The sequence below is a fragment of the Alternaria viburni genome, assembly GCF_023758015.1.
Source record: "Alternaria viburni strain BMP 2772 chromosome Unknown scaffold_21, whole genome shotgun sequence".
NCBI classification, from domain to species: domain Eukaryota; kingdom Fungi; phylum Ascomycota; class Dothideomycetes; order Pleosporales; family Pleosporaceae; genus Alternaria; species Alternaria viburni.
Window position 1 is genome coordinate 618,670 of NW_026055790.1, and position 15,399 is coordinate 634,068.

At 55.6% G+C, this 15,399-nt stretch overlaps 4 protein-coding genes across 4 annotated transcripts; 2 read left to right on the forward strand and 2 right to left on the reverse strand.

Annotated features, from left to right (window-relative positions):
- Positions 1-506: 506 nt before the first annotated feature.
- J4E79_008774 (uncharacterized protein) lies at positions 507-2,006 on the reverse strand (the record flags this gene model as incomplete). Its single annotated transcript, XM_049357628.1, has 1 exon — positions 507-2,006. The coding sequence occupies one exon, from the start codon at positions 2,004-2,006 to the stop codon at positions 507-509; it is 1,500 nt and encodes a 499-aa protein (XP_049208099.1).
- Positions 2,007-2,666: 660 nt separating this feature from the next.
- Positions 2,667-3,808, reverse strand: J4E79_008775 (uncharacterized protein; the record flags this gene model as incomplete). The annotated part of the gene is made up of 4 exons (XM_049357629.1): positions 2,667-2,792; positions 2,844-3,295; positions 3,342-3,627; positions 3,701-3,808. The coding sequence occupies 4 exons, from the start codon at positions 3,806-3,808 to the stop codon at positions 2,667-2,669; spliced, it is 972 nt and encodes a 323-aa protein (XP_049208100.1).
- Positions 3,809-5,135: 1,327 nt separating this feature from the next.
- J4E79_008776 (uncharacterized protein) lies at positions 5,136-7,046 on the forward strand (the record flags this gene model as incomplete). Its single annotated transcript, XM_049357630.1, has 4 exons — positions 5,136-6,232; positions 6,285-6,379; positions 6,428-6,906; positions 6,948-7,046. 4 exons carry the CDS (start codon positions 5,136-5,138, stop codon positions 7,044-7,046), a joined length of 1,770 nt encoding a protein of 589 aa, XP_049208101.1.
- Positions 7,047-8,235: 1,189 nt separating this feature from the next.
- Positions 8,236-12,968, forward strand: J4E79_008777 (uncharacterized protein; the record flags this gene model as incomplete). Its single annotated transcript, XM_049357631.1, has 2 exons — positions 8,236-8,483; positions 8,537-12,968. 2 exons carry the CDS (start codon positions 8,236-8,238, stop codon positions 12,966-12,968), a joined length of 4,680 nt encoding a protein of 1,559 aa, XP_049208102.1.
- Positions 12,969-15,399: the final 2,431 nt, after the last annotated feature.

Sequence of the window (15,399 nt, forward strand, 5' to 3'; positions counted from 1 at the left end):
GCGTGAAATGGAGGTGGTTGGTGTAGACAGGAATATTGCAGGTGGGTATTAGAGCGGCGGTGGAAGTCATTGGTCAGATCTAGAGGTTATGAGTCTACGTGATTGGAAGACAACAAACTCTCTATATTAAACAGGTAAAAGAGAAAACAGTGATACTTTACATGCCCACCAGCTTCTTACCGGCAGTCCCATGCTTGCGAGCAAAATGCACAGTAGGGTGAGGCATAGAAATAAGAAGAACATGCCTGAGTATCTGTCCAGCGATCCCCATAGCGCGCCTCTTTGAAGATGTCGTATTAAATCATGTCGCATGTCGCTACTCGTTGCAGCGTATATCATATATCACCGTGTAAAAGATATGAATCAGAAAGAAACGCGGGAAAGTAAGTCGCATGCATAAGTCGGTAGATGGAACGAGCGTGAACAGTCGGGTATCTGCTACAGCACGGTGAAGCCGAGCGTGGGTGTCGCGTTGGGAACGGAATGAGAGCACAAGGTCCAAGCGCTTAGCTTGTAGACGGTGAAGGTGGAGCTGTGATGGTACGTTGGTCATCGTCATCTTGGTCCTGTTGCTGGTAGGCGCTTGCGGTGTTGTAGAGATGGCTGGTGTACTGGAAGGCCTGTTGATCAGGCCCAATGCCGTACGAGTAGGTGGGATACTGGTAGGCGTTGTTCTGATGGCCATGAAAGTTACCATAAGCCGTTTGATGGAACGAAGGTAGAACGTTCTCCTTGTTATCATACTGGAACGGGTCGTTGAAGGGTTTGTAAGAGTTGAATGCAGGTGCAGGAGATGGAGATGCTTGGTGAGTGAAGCCAGATGTAAGATAGTTCATGCCATTGGGCTGCGAGAATGGAACGTCATCCTCGTCTTGGTAAACGTCAAACTGCTTCCGCTTCGGAGCACGGTTGTTGCGGCCATGGTCGTAGCCAGGACGGCCGCGATCATCATCGTATTGGTTGCGGCTGAGGACAGGAAATACGGGCCGCTTGGACTGTCTAGTAGAGCGGCGAGTAGTGTTTGCATCAAGACTGGCGAGTGCAGGTCGCCGACGTACGGGCTGGGGGCTCTCAGTCTTGATCTCGACCTCGTCCTCTTCGTCAGACTCCGAGCACGAGATCCTGCGCTGGCGTTTGAAAGATCCCAACGGTGTGAAGATGAGCTCAGTTGCTTCGACTACTTGGGAGTTGAGCTCCAGCTGTTCGACGACAGAGCTGTCCTTCTTCTGGTTCCTCTTGCGCCGCATCTCTGGGGTAGCAGAGTCGAAGATGTCCATGCCAGGCCAGTAGACACCTTTGAGTTTGGTCGACTCGCTGACAGCCATCGGATCTGCAACCTCAGCAGGTTCATCTTCAATGGCACACGAAGCCGCAGCGTTGTACCGGTATGACCTCCGACGCTGCTCGTTCGGATCGGAGTATTCACTGGAAGTATCATAGTCTGGGTTGGTATAGCTGCGAGAGCTGGCCCGAGACTCTGTAGGCCAGTACTGCATATGAGGTGCGAGGGTATTGCGATTGCGGAGGACCGGGCCGAGAGGTTGCGGCGTCGGAGAAGGCGACTGCTCTAGCTTGATCATCGTGTGCTGCTGCTCCGACAGGCGTGGATCGAGGAGAGCGCTTGCGGCGGCGCGACGTACAGGACGTGGCGCGGGGGCCTCGATCTTGAGCGGAGGCGCCGGCCGGGCTGCTTCAGGTGTAGTCAGTATCAGTCTCAAGTACAATCGGATGCAGGAGGTAGCTGTACCAGCGGGTCTCGCGCGAGTACGGCGTTTGTCCTTCTGATTCATCCGGTCCGACATGAGCTCTTCGACAGCCCATTCGGCATACCACTGGTCGTACGTCTCAATGAGCCGGCGGGATGCATCCTCGTTGGTGGAGCGGACCTTGACCTTGTAGTAGTTGGATAAGTGGCCTTTGCTGGCGATGTGGGTGAGTAGATGCGAGACATCGCTGAAGTTTGGCTTCTTGGGGCAAATGTTGCAGTGAAGCGGAATGTTGGCCATGCCGAAAGCCTGGCGAGGCTGCACTATATCAAGGTGAAAGCTGCAGTGTGGATGCGGTGTTTGTAAGGAGCGTAAGTGAAACAAGCACAAGAGCAGCGCAGTAGTGAAAGCAAAGAGCGTTGCGAAAGGAGCGGACTGAGAGTGGAGAAGGCGAAGTGACGGTGGGAGAGGTGCTCATGAGAGACCTAGTACAGAGATGGCTGCCGGTCACCGCGGTAGCTCCTAGCCCATTTCCTGAGCGAATAATTGGAAAGCAGAAGAGGCGCCAGCACTTGTAAGGAGAAGAGAGGAAGGTGCGATATCGCAGTGGAGGAATTGCAGCAAGAAGAGGTCTGTTGGTGGTGTTCTAGCAGGCAGAGCACGTGGGGGCTCGGCACTGACGAAAGAGGAAGCCACCCTCACTTTCCTCCCGCTTTGTGTCTCGACGCCTATGGGAGAGACGCGAGGTATTAGATAGCGAGAGAATAGGCTTTAGACGGACAATACACGGATACGAATACAAGTGAATGGTCATGAAGTCTACAGGCGCGAGAAGATACAACTAGCATTTGTTGTTGGCATCTTCGCTTACTTACCTAAGCACCTACGGGTGACTGAGCGAGGCATGCAGCTGCGCGTTGGTCAGTATACGCGTTGAGATGCGAGGACAGTGGTCACATACTACACGGGATCTACCTCTTCCAGACCGGGATACTTCAACAGACTGAGACCAGCAATTCCAAAGACGGTGTGGAAGACGTCGACCATGTCGCCAGGTCGGTCTGCGAGACCACCCAGATCCGGGTCCTATCGTTCATGGTCAGATGGCGATGATGCTGAAGAGAAGACACTACCCACCTGGCACTGCAGGATGAAACTTGTCAATTTCTGACCGTCTATCCAGTGCAGCTTGTCTAGCATGGCCATGCTGCTCATGACCCACCAGCTGTAGCAGACGTCTTCCTTCTTCTCTGGCCGGCCGTTGAGGCCTCCGTTCTTGAGCTGTCGTTCGCTTAGCCAGGCGCCCAACTTTTCTTGGTTGACAAGGTCGAGTCTCCCCGCTATGGTCAGTGCGCCAACACACGTGAACACCTGACCAGAGTGCGACTCGGCCCCAGGGCTGGTACCGTATCCGCCGTCAAAGTTGGCGCACGAGTTGACGTACTGAGCGGCCTTGTCGACATCTACGAGTTCAAGCAGGCCCATGAGAGACAGGGCATTTAGGGCGCCGTAGAGAAAGCGGGTATCCTGCTCGCCCCACTCATCGCCCGCAAAGGTGCCCGTCTCGCGATCTTGCAAATCGGCGATGACTACCTTTATGAGTAGACTATCACGGCGAAGCTGCAGATGACTTACATTTTGCAATTTTCAGGCGGGCGCCGGGGCTGCGCTCTTCAAGCTCACCGAAAGCGTCAAGCGTCGCGAGTATCTGCACGCCACTAACGGTATAGAGCATATGGGCATCATGGCCCGGCGCAGCACCGAGGCCGCCATTATCATGCAGACACGAGATGACAAAGTCGAGGATGGGAGCGCGTGGAAGGGCGTCTGGGCGGCCCAGGAGATGCAGGGCCGTCAGTCCCCAGTAGAGGCCGTTGAGGCGCAGATGTTCGGTGAGCCAGTACTCGAGCTCATCTTTGCGCTGCAGCGGGTCAGCGCGGGATTGGGTGGCCGGGAGCTTGCGCGGCCGCTGGGACTGGGGACGGGCTACGCACAGTGTCGAGGCTCTGGATGTAGGCGACGTGCCTGTCGACGAAGAGGTGCATCTCGCTGGGCAGGCTGGCCATCCCAGCAGCGCGCCCGGGCCCGGAAACGAGAGACATGTTAGACGGGTGTCAGATGTGGGAGGAGTTGGTGGGAGCTGGCGGCGCGGGAGGGTCTAGTCGAGGCAGCATGGATGGCGCCGACAGGGTCTCATAATTTCTGAAACGAGACTTGGCACATGAAGCATTTCGGTCTGGCAGCCGCGACAGCCTCGCACTCGCAACAATGACGATGCAGAGGGTGCTCTTGTGCAGCGTCGATAGTCTGCCGTCGATAGTCCGTCGCCTGGCGGTGAGCACACATGCATGTTGCTTAGGTAGATCGCACTACGCCCGCCGTGGACAGCCGTTTGCGATAGCGCTGGTGGGCCGAATTGGGGGGTGGTGGCAGCGTCGCGCCCTCGTACTGTACCTGGGGCCGTGCACGGTGCTGAAGTCGTTGCCGCCATCCTCTCGCAGCCCTTGGTGCCCTTTGCTCTTGATTGCAGCAGAGCCTGTCTGTGCCTTGGGCCCCTCCATCGCACTCACCACAGAGACACGTGAATTGTGTCCTTTTGCTGACCAAGGCGCCGCTCACCGCACTCGAAGCAACGGCCGCCCAGCCTGCGCTCCACGCTCCACTCGCTCCCTTCACCCCAGCGCCTCTCCCTCGTCGCGGCGCCCCGTAGACCCCTCGAGTCCTGTGTGTGAAAGTGGGTGAGTAATGCCCAACCACGGCGCTGCGACACCTCGCTCGCCGCTGCCACTCGTGCCCTCGCCATGTTGTACCACCGTCAACACTCGCCATAGCGCCGCCGGCCCCTTTCACGTTCCGCAGCGCTTGCTGACCACATCCCAGACGTTGCATGACCGCCTCACCTGCCCGCGACCGCCATACTCGACGACCGCTGTGCCCGCCAAAGACTGCCGTAGCACGCGCTCGGCATCGCCTGTCCTCCCGGCTTGCTGCATGGGAGCAACGTCCTGCCGGCGGTGATATAGACTCGACACCCGCTGCCGACGCTTCGAGGCACGCCCGCAGCCAGCGCCGACCAGGCTCTCACGGTTCGTACCACCCCGCGCGCCGTCTAATACCTCCCGCTGGCTTTCACCTCTCTGCGCCAGCTATGAGTCCGCTGCTGACAGTCATGAAATACAGACTCGTTGACCGCGCAACCGCCCATGTGCCGCAACCACTGAGCCTGCCACCGCTCCCTTCTCTACACGCGCCGCACCGTCTCTTCACACCCTCGCTCGACTGCCTGCACATCGGCGCCCTCGTCCCACCAACACCCATCGAGGTATTGCGGCCCTCGACCTGCACGCTTGGCAGCAGCCATTGCTTTTTAAGGGAGCCGTGCTAAGGAGTCAGTAGCCCTGCGACCCTCCACGCAAAACAATACGAAAGATGCCCAAGTCCTCGACACTGTCGCTGGCCATGCGGGGCAAGCCAAAGAACAAGGATGACGCCAACGGCCCTATGAGCCCCAAAAGTCCGAGGTCGCCAGATATGCCTGAGGACCTCGACTATGCCGCTCCCAATGCCTCGTTTCATAGCATGCCACAGTCACCAGCCTCGCCGAAGCCTCGCAAGGACTCCAAGAGCATATTCTCCAACTTCAGCGCCAACAAGTCGTCGTCACGCCTTAACAGCCAGGGGAACTCGATACGGCAGCTTCCTGAACAACAACACTCGCCCAGTCTATACTCCAACGGGCGCAGCGGGGCTTCGACACCAGACCTCGGCCGCCCCGTGCGCACCCCCAACTCGGATGGTATGGCTACAGTAGCCCAGACAAACAGCGTATCGCTAACTGCCACAGACAACCGCTCCGAGGTATTACGGACAGGCTCAGGCAACTCCAACGACTCCTCCGATCCCCACGCCGACTCCTCAAAGCGCAACACCATCAAACCGAAGAAGGGCATTCTGAACAGGTCGAAATCCATCAAAGACGGCGAGAGCTCAGGTACCCGTGCAAAACTAAACAAAGCCCCACCAGGGCAACTGTCACCGGACATTGCGGGTTCGTGGACGACAAATGGCGATGGCCCGCCATTGAAGCCGGCACCCATGGACAAAGGTCAATCATGGCGAGGCATAGGCAAGCCACGAACACACTCGGCAGATCGTCAGGACAGCTCGAAGCAGATACCACGGGACGTCGACAACGGGCCACGAAGGGACAAGTCGGAGCAGATATCGCTAGCCTCGAGTTCGTACAATGAAACCAAGGGACACGGCTTCATCTCGAAACTCGGTTCAGGAGCTCGCAACATGGGGGAGAAGATGGACTCCGCCCGCAAGGGCGTGTTCGGCAAACTTGGACGAAGCTCAAGCAATCACGAGAGCCAGACGCCGATATCGAATGAACCTTACGTGTGCAAAATCATTCACAAGCCCTTGATCGAACAGACGAGGCTGACACGGATATCGACCCGTCTGGAGCAGTCACGCGACAAGACTGAGTTCTGGATGCCGGCTCTACCTTGGCGGTGCATAGAGTAGGTCATGCTTCGATTCGTTCTCCGCTTGTGAGGCTAACACTCACTTTAGCTATCTGAATATGCGGGGCTGTGAAGAAGAAGGCTTGTACCGCGTTCCTGGATCAGCCCAGCAGGTCCGATATTACGAACGCAAATTCGATGAAGGTAGGACTATCTCATTCATTTCCACGACAATTGCTCACCAAATCACAGACCGAGACATCGACTTGATCAGCGATCCCAACCTGAACGATCCCAACGTCATCGGTTCACTCTTCAAGAACTGGCTCCGACAACTGCCAGATGAAATCTTTCCAAAAGCGGTCCAGACGGCAATCCAGCAAGAATGCCAGGGCGCCAAGACGACGCCGCAAATGCTTAAGGATGAGCTCTCGAAGCTCCCACCATTCAACTACTACCTATTGTTCGCGATTACCTGCCACATCAGCCTGTTGCACTCATGTTCCGAATTCAACAAGATGAACTACAACAATCTGTGCATCTGTTTCCAGCCGGCTATCAAGATCGACGCCTTTTGCTTCCAATTCCTTATTCTGGATTGGCGAAACTGCTGGCAGGGTTGTTGGACGGAGAAGGACTTTTTGACAGACGAAATCAACTTCTTGAACCATGTACAAGAAGTTGAGTCCCAGCAACAGCAGCAACAACAAGAACAGCAACAGCAGCAACAAGTACAGCACCACCTACAGCAACAACAACAGACTCCATCCAGAAACGGCCCACCTCAAAGCGCTGGGAGAAGCAAAGGCACGAACTCGCCCCAGGTGCCGCCTCCGAAGAAGCCGGCGACGATGCGGAGTCAGTCTACTGACCATGTCAAGTCATCCTCGCGAGGGCTTTCATCTGAGAGGAATGGACGCGCTACACCACCGAACCCTTCACTGGTCTTGTCGGAACCCTCAAGCAACCCCGTTTTACGAATGCGAGGCGGTGGTTATAGCGAGCGCGAGACGTCGCCTGAGCGAGTCACGTCGTCTTCAGACAGTCGAGAGGGGGTTCAGCATGCGAGAAGCACACCGCGTGCGCCCCCGTCGGTCAGCACCGAAGCGTCCTCGATCGACCTAGATGAGAATGCCACACCGACTCAAGCACAACATAGTCGCGGGCCGTCTGAATCGACGCAATTTCGATTGGACCTGCGCGATCCACCGGGCTCCCCCTTCAACATTAAATTTTGACGCGGAAGCTGAGAAGACAGCGGACCATGTGTTGAGCGCCTCTAGATGAGGTGACGATAGAAGAAAGTTTGGATTTGACTGCTTGGTTTTCGCATGTTCGCTTCGTCCCGTGTGGGCTGCCACGAGGTCGCGATACCCGTCGTTTGACCACTCTGAGCTCGTGGCAGCAGTATTGCCCGATAATTGTTTAGTAGCCAGCGCTGGAGTTTTGGCCGCGTATTGATTAGCTGCTTATTTAACCCTGCATTCTGCATTATGTTGCATACGGGCGTTGGGAGAGCGGGGCAGGAAGAAGTAGCATTTTGAGCGGGTTCATTTGTATCATATGTGGATATCGTCGCATGGCAGAAAGCGTTTCCATGGCAGTTTCAACGTGTTCAACAATTTCCCTCGTACCAACTGGATCGAGTTGGGACGCATGCCTAGCCCCCGCGCTATTGGAGTAGAACCTGTCGAAGACGGGGCCACCTGGGGCGCCAGCTGGGGTTGGAGCTTGGGGCAATGACGTTTCCCGCGGGTTGCGCTTGCGGCTCGTATGCTTCGCGACCGCCCACCGCCGATCTCACACGTCTCCAGGCGCTGCTTCCTTCTCTCCACACAGAGGGCAATTGACCCTCAGAAGCGACTGCGCAAACGGCTTTTGGCCTGTTTATTACCTCCGTCGACCGCGCTGCTCCTACACTGCATTACTACCACTCTCTCTGACTGCATCGCCGCCATTGCTACGTCAAAGATAGATATCCTAGAGTACCGCTATCCACCTACTATTATTGTTTACTACCGCATAACTCTCCCGCAACCCTTCAGTCTCTCGACACCATCATGTCTGTAGCACTGCCAACACACCCCAAGTCTTCGGACCGCAAGGTCGTCTACCTGCTGCCATTGACCGACTACGGCGTTCCAGACGTCGCTGGCACTTACATCTACCTGCCTCCCCCCACCAGCCCAGCATACTCGATTTGCTTTCAGATCCAGGGTACCAGCTCGATATGTCGCGAGGGCAGTCTCTGGGTGAACATCCCCGCTGAGGGCGAGAAGTTCAAGCGCAGCCAGTATCGTGAGTACAAGTAAGCAGTCTGCCATGCCTTGCCTGGTCACATGCCACTGACACACACCGCAGATTGCAGCCCAACTTTACTGGCATGTGTGAGATTGAGATCCCCGTCCACGAGGCCAATGCCTTTTCCTTCTACACGACCTACACACCGCTGCCGCAGTGGTCCTTCACAGACGTTGCGTCGCCTGAACCCACGCGGACGGACACCTACTACATCGACATATGTCCAAATCTCAAGCTGCAGGGCGAGCACTTGCCGGTCGAGGCCGTCTGCATCATCTCTTGCCTGTCCAAATTCATGGGCAACTACCCGACAGACTGGGACAACCACCTGCAGGGCATGAGCCAGCGTGGCTTCAACATGGTGCACTTCACACCCTTGATGATGCGCGGCTCTTCAAACTCGCCCTACAGTATTTACAATCAACTGGAGTTCGACAAGGCTATCTTCAAAGAAAGCGAAAAGGACATTGCGAACATGATTCGAAAAATGCAGAACGAGTTCAATCTGCTTGCCATGACCGATGTTGTCTGGAACCACACGGCCAACAACAGCCCATGGCTCGAAGAGCATCCAGAATCCGGCTACAACGTCGACACCGCTCCACACCTGCGACCTGCTCTCGAACTCGATACAGCGCTGTTGCAGTTCAGCAAGGACCTCTCCAAGCATGGTCTACCCACCACCTTCAACAGTGAAGATGACCTTCTCAAGGTCATGCAAGGTGTCAAGGACCACGTCCTTAGCAAGGTCAAGCTCTGGCAATTCTACGTCATCGACGTCGAAAGAGACACCAAGGCCATCATGGAGGCTTGGACCTCTGGCCAAGCCAAGTTTGTTGATGGCAGCTTTAGTGAAGCTGGTCTTCGCGGGCTCGATGCTGTCAGGAACTGGCCACTGAAGCAGAAGGCAGACTGGTTGGTCGAGCATGCTCTGCGCGGCGGTGACCGCATGGGCGAGCGCTACCGTCGGACAATGGACCCGAACATCGCTGCTAGCCTACTGTGCGCCTTGTTCGGTCGCTACGACACCCGTACTAGCAATACTCCTGACGACCGGGCTGCTCAAGGCACCATGACGGCTATGCTCAACGAGGTCAACCTTCCATTTTACCGCGAGTATGATCAAGACCAAGCAGAGATCATGGAGCAACTCTTCAACCGGACCAAGTACGTCCGAATGGATGCCCATGGTCCCAAGCTTGGCGAAGTCAACGATGTGAACCCACTCATCGAGACCTACTTCACGCGCCTACCACTCAACGAGACCACAAAGAAGCACAACCCCGAAGCTCTTGCGCTGGTGAACAACGGATGGGTATGGGCTGCCGACGCGATGCGAGACAACGCTGGGCCCAAGTCAAGAGCATACCTGCGAAGAGAGGTCATTGTTTGGGGCGACTGCGTGAAGCTCCGATACGGAGATGGCCCAGAGGACAACCCTTTCCTTTGGGATCACATGGCCAAGTACACACGCCTCATGGCCAAGTACTTCCAAGGCTTCCGCATCGACAACTGTCATTCCACCCCTCTGCATCTCGCCGAATACATGCTTGACCAAGCACGTAGCGTCAACTCAAACGTTATGGTCTGCGCCGAGCTCTTCACCGGGTCTGAAGAGATGGATTACAAGTTCTGCATGAAGCTCGGAATCTGCGCCTTGATCCGAGAAGCCATGCAGTCATGGAGTACTCAAGAGCTGAGCAGACTTGTTCACCGTCACGGCGGTGTTCCCATCGGCAGCTTCGAGACTGACGAAGTGCTCAATGCTGCGCAGGCGACTGATGGAGCTGACCAGACAAAGCCTATCATCAAGAAGATCAAGCGCAGTCCTGTCCACGCGTTGTTCATGGACTGCACGCACGACAACGAGACGCCAGCTCAGAAGCGGGATGCACGCGACACGCTCCCCAGTGCCGCGCTCGTCGCCATGTGCGACTGCGCGACTGGCAGCGTCTTCGGTTACGACGAATGCTACCCTGAACTGATCGAGTTGGTGCACGAGAAGAGACTGTATTCCTCTGCAAATTCCACTGGAGGCGAAATCAAAGCACAAGCTGGAGAAGGTGGCATTGGTGGTATCCGCAAGATTATCAACGAGATCCACGTCAAAATGGGCAAGGAGGAGTACAATGAGACCTATATCCACCACGACAACGAGTACATCACCGTCCATCGGGTCAATCCCCACACCAGGAAAGGTTACTTCCTTATTGCGCACACTGCATTCCCCGGCTACGGAAACGGAAACGGAGGCTTCGGCAAGACGAAGCTACCAGGCACTCAAGCAAAGCTCGTCGGCGCCTGGAATCTCGAAGTCGACAACAGTCCCGAGACAAGAGCGCGTATCATCGGCGACCAGACGACACTGCGCGGTTTGCCCAGCAAGACAAACGAACTTCAAGGCGTCAACATCGAGGCTGCTGGCGATGATACCACGATTAGTATCCCTGACAAGTTCCCACCGGGCAGTATCGCTCTATTTGAGACCTGGGTACCCAGCGCAGAGCATGCTGAAGGCCTCGACAAGTTCGTCACTAGCGGAGCGCGTTCGGCTTTCAGTGGTGTCAACCTCATCGACCTCAACTACATCCTATACAGATGTGAAGAGGAAGAGAGGGACGCTACGGACCACAAGGACGGAACATACAACGTCCCAGGTCATGGCAACTTGGTCTACGCTGGTCTGCAAGGCTGGTGGAGTGTCCTACGCGACATTGTGAACGAGAACAACCTTGGCCACCCACTCTGCAACCATTTGCGTGAGGGTCAATGGGCGCTCGACTACTGCCTTGGTCGCCTTCAAAATATCTCCAAGAAGCCAGAGTACGTCAACATTAAGGGCCCCGCCGAGTGGTTGGAAGCGAAGTTCGATGCCATTCGCAAGGTCCCCAGCTACATGCTTCCGCGATACTTTGCCCTCGTCATCCAGACTGCATACAACGCTGCAGTCGAGCGAGCCATTGAGCTCATGGGTGAGAACGTCCGCGAGGGTAACCAGTTCCTCAAGAGTCTTGCTCTTGTCAGCTGCCAAGTCACCGGTTACATGAACAGCGCCTCGTTGTGGCCCGAGAAGAGCGTACCCAGCATGGCCGCTGGTCTCCCTCACTTTGCCTACGACTGGGCGCGATGCTGGGGACGTGACATTACCATCTCCGCCCGTGGTCTTTACATGGGAACTGGTAGATATGCCGACGCTAAGGAGCACATCTTTGCCTTTGCCAGCGTCTTGAAGCATGGCATGGTACCCAATCTCCTCGGCGGTGGCAAGAACCCACGTTACAACTCCCGCGACTCAGTCTGGTTCTTCCTCCAAAACTGCCAAGATTACTGCAAGATTGTGCCCAATGGCATGGAGCTTCTTCAAGAGGAGGTCAAGCGCCGCTTCTTGCCGTACGATGACACATGGTTCGCTCACACGGATGCAAAAGCGTACTCCCAGTCCTCCTCCATCGCGGAAGTCATCCAGGAAGCTCTCCAGCGACACGCCTCCGGCATAGAGTTCCGGGAGTATGACGCAGGCCCGAACATTGACAGCCAAATGAAGTCCGAAGGCTTCAACATCAAGATCTGGACAGACTGGGAGACTGGTATGATCTTCGGTGGTAACCAATGGAATTGCGGCACATGGATGGACAAGATGGGTGAGAGTGAAAAGGCCGGCAGCAAGGGTGTTCCCGGTACACCACGAGACGGTGCTCCAGTTGAGATCATCGGCATGTTGTACAGCACAGTACGCTGGTGCGCCGACATGTATGACGCAGGCCAGTTCAAGTACCAGGGCGTTACCCTGGACGATGGCAAGAAGACCGTTACCTACAAGGAGTGGGCCGACCTGATCAAGGCCAACTTCGAACGCTGCTTCTACGTTCCTCGTTCGGCAGAAGAAGACAGCAAGTACGACGTCAACTCGAGCATCGTCAACCGTCGTGGTATCTACAAGGACTTGTACCGCTCAGGCAAGGAGTACGAGGACTACCAGCTGAGGCCAAACTTCCCTATTATGATGACGGTTGCACCAGACCTCTGCGATCCTGAGCATGCCTTGTATGCCCTCCAGATGGCCGACAGGGTATTGCTCGGTCCACAGGGCATGAAGACACTCGACCCCTCTGACCTCAACTACCGTGGCTACTACATCAACAGCGAAGACTCGACTGATTTCGCCACATCCAAGGGCCGCAACTACCACCAAGGACCCGAGTGGCTCTGGCCCACAGGCTTCTTCCTGCGCGCTCTGCTCAAGTTCGATCTCAAGCGCCGCAAGACGCCCGACGAACGTGTCGAGAGCTACCAACAAGTCACGCGCCGCCTCGCCGGCTGCATGAAGGCTATCCAAGAGTCGCCGTGGGCTGGTCTCACGGAGCTCACCCAGAAGGATGGCGCCTTCTGCGGCGACTCGTGCCCCACGCAGAGTTGGAGTGCTAGCTGCATTATCGACTTGTTCCAGGATGCGCGCGAGTACGAGACCGAGGGGCTGCAAGCTTCGTCGTAGGCTGATAAGTTTGGTTTCATGAGCCTCGTTGCGAAGATGACTTGAGGGGGTGTTTCTACGTGGTAAGGTGGTGTAGTAGAGTGGCGAGAGACGACTGTTGTAGATACCTAGAGTAGTCGACTAATCAACCTTGAATTCTCACCGATTTTTCATCATGACTTTTACGTCCGACGGTTCTTCTTTGTGTTTCTGCGTGCTGCCAGGTAGATTGTCGGGGTCACTAACATGCTCTCGAGTCTCGACAGACTTGTTGACGTGTGAGATACACGCTGTGTGTCCGTGTTCGTGCGCGATGCGTAGGAAAGAGGAGTAGACTGTAGGATCGAAGGAATCGCGTTGCGGTAGGTGTGAACACGATGGGTGTAGAGGCCCAGATTGCGATTCTTGTCGCTGTGGTGATTGCGCTGGTGGTAGTGAGCTTGGGTCATGGTAGACGGGGGCCCTCAAAGATACAAAGTCGCCACTGTACTCGCGGTCAGCACATCAGCTTGCTGCGTCTTCTCTTCGGGAGGCACTGGAGACCCTGAAAGAAAAGGGATTCCGGATAGAAACTAGATGGTGGTGGCGAGTTCAGATAGCACATATAGGGATCGCGAGTTCAGATAGCAGATGTAGGGATCATCGCTGAACATTCTGATAAGGCAGCAGCTGTGAAAGCAGTCGAGCTATCACTGATGAAGGTATGAGTTGCAAAAGAGCAAAGCGAGCAAATCGTGATTGCCAAGGGTACACAGTGCTGTCGCTGCGCATCTAATGGTGGATTTTCACTCCCTCCAGCCTACATCTAATCTCACACCTACTAGCCCCCATCGCGACATCGCAGCTAAACCACACAGCCTCAACAACAACTTACCCCCCAGCCAACGAGAACCGAGAAACGCCTATCAAATACAACGCAATGGCCAATCACTTCCCCTCCTACGATCCTCACGACCCACTGATGCGCAGTTACCAAGTCGCTCTCCACAGGCACGCCACCACGCCGCCCCAACAGACCACTCCCTCGCAGCAGCCCTCCTCCACAAGCGTCATCGCCGCACCAGCCACCAGCATGTCACAGGACGACATCCACGGGCGCTTCCTGGCAGCCGCCATGAAATGCGACACTAGGGCCATGCAACAAGAGTTCCACCATCTGCTGTCGGTTGCAGAGAGCCGAAACCAAGACTGTCTATTTCTGAAACGGCGGCACGAGCACGAGGTCGAGGCGAATCACGGCGAGATGGATTGGATGCGAGCAAGGATTCAGTGCTTGGAAGAGGAGATGCGCCGCGTTGCTGAATACAAGAAGACTGCTGGACAGGCTTGCTATAGCCTGGATCAGAACGGAGATGTGCAAGGTAGGTGACCCAACGTCAACGTAGGCTCCAGGGTATTCCATTTTTCCCTTGGATATGGTGGCCGCATCAAAGGGAGGTCAGGTGGGTAAGATTGTGTGTCGTGTAGACAAGGTCTTCCCGGTGAACCCTGGCTGTAAGCGCTCATCATGCGCAGTATTGAGTATAGAGAGCAACGATTGTGTGGTAGTCGCAGGCCCATCTCGACATACGGCATTCGCATTCTAGGGGTCGGTTAGATTTGCCTTCTGGCGCTGTAGTGCCAATAGCCTACACAAAGTTTATTGCTTCTTCTGGAATCCCTCTGGCGTTATCAGCCTCCTCGGTTCTCAAAGAAAAGGGTTCAATTGCGCCATTGTTCGCTGAGGAAGAGGCTGTCGGATGGCTGCTGCACACAAAGGCGCGCTTGCTTTTCTTCCTACCGATCAGAATGTCGTGCATGAAGAAGCACTGTAGCTACCCGTACCTTGACTCTTTCGGGACGAGCGGCTGTGCACGCCGGCTCCAGTCAGCGGAAAAGCAAAATTCATATACTGAACGGTGTTAGTTCTCTCCATGAGCGAGTTCATTTTCACGACAACTGCCTCATTTGGACGCTTATCGTCCGTACGATCGTCCGTACAATAATTCGTGGATCGTACTACCACGCTGCTGGGTGTGCATCCATTATCTGGAACGTCGGCTTCCTGCGGCAAAGTTCGAGTCAGCACACCCAGGCGCGAATCATCTCCCATTCATCTTTGCCACAGCCCTGCGCAGTGCTAGGAACGATGCGCAACATTGCCTCTCGCATGAAGTTTAGATGTTGGTTTAAGGTACGGATGCGGCCCGGATGGTGCCCCACAGTTCAGGATAATTGCCATGAAACGCTTGGTCAATGCTCCAGGTGAGGCAGTCGCCGTTGAGAAAGGGTCGACGAGGCCTTCGCGGCGAGGCGTTTGTTCTGATGGCGTTGCACTCTGTGAGATATCGGTGTGAGTGTCGAGATTTTCTTGCGCGGGAGGTGCAGGGCGTGGATCATCCTTGGAGGTCAGCATACTCGCGTAAGCGGCACAGCGTGATCATGTCTCCAACGTCTTTCTCACCCGGCAACG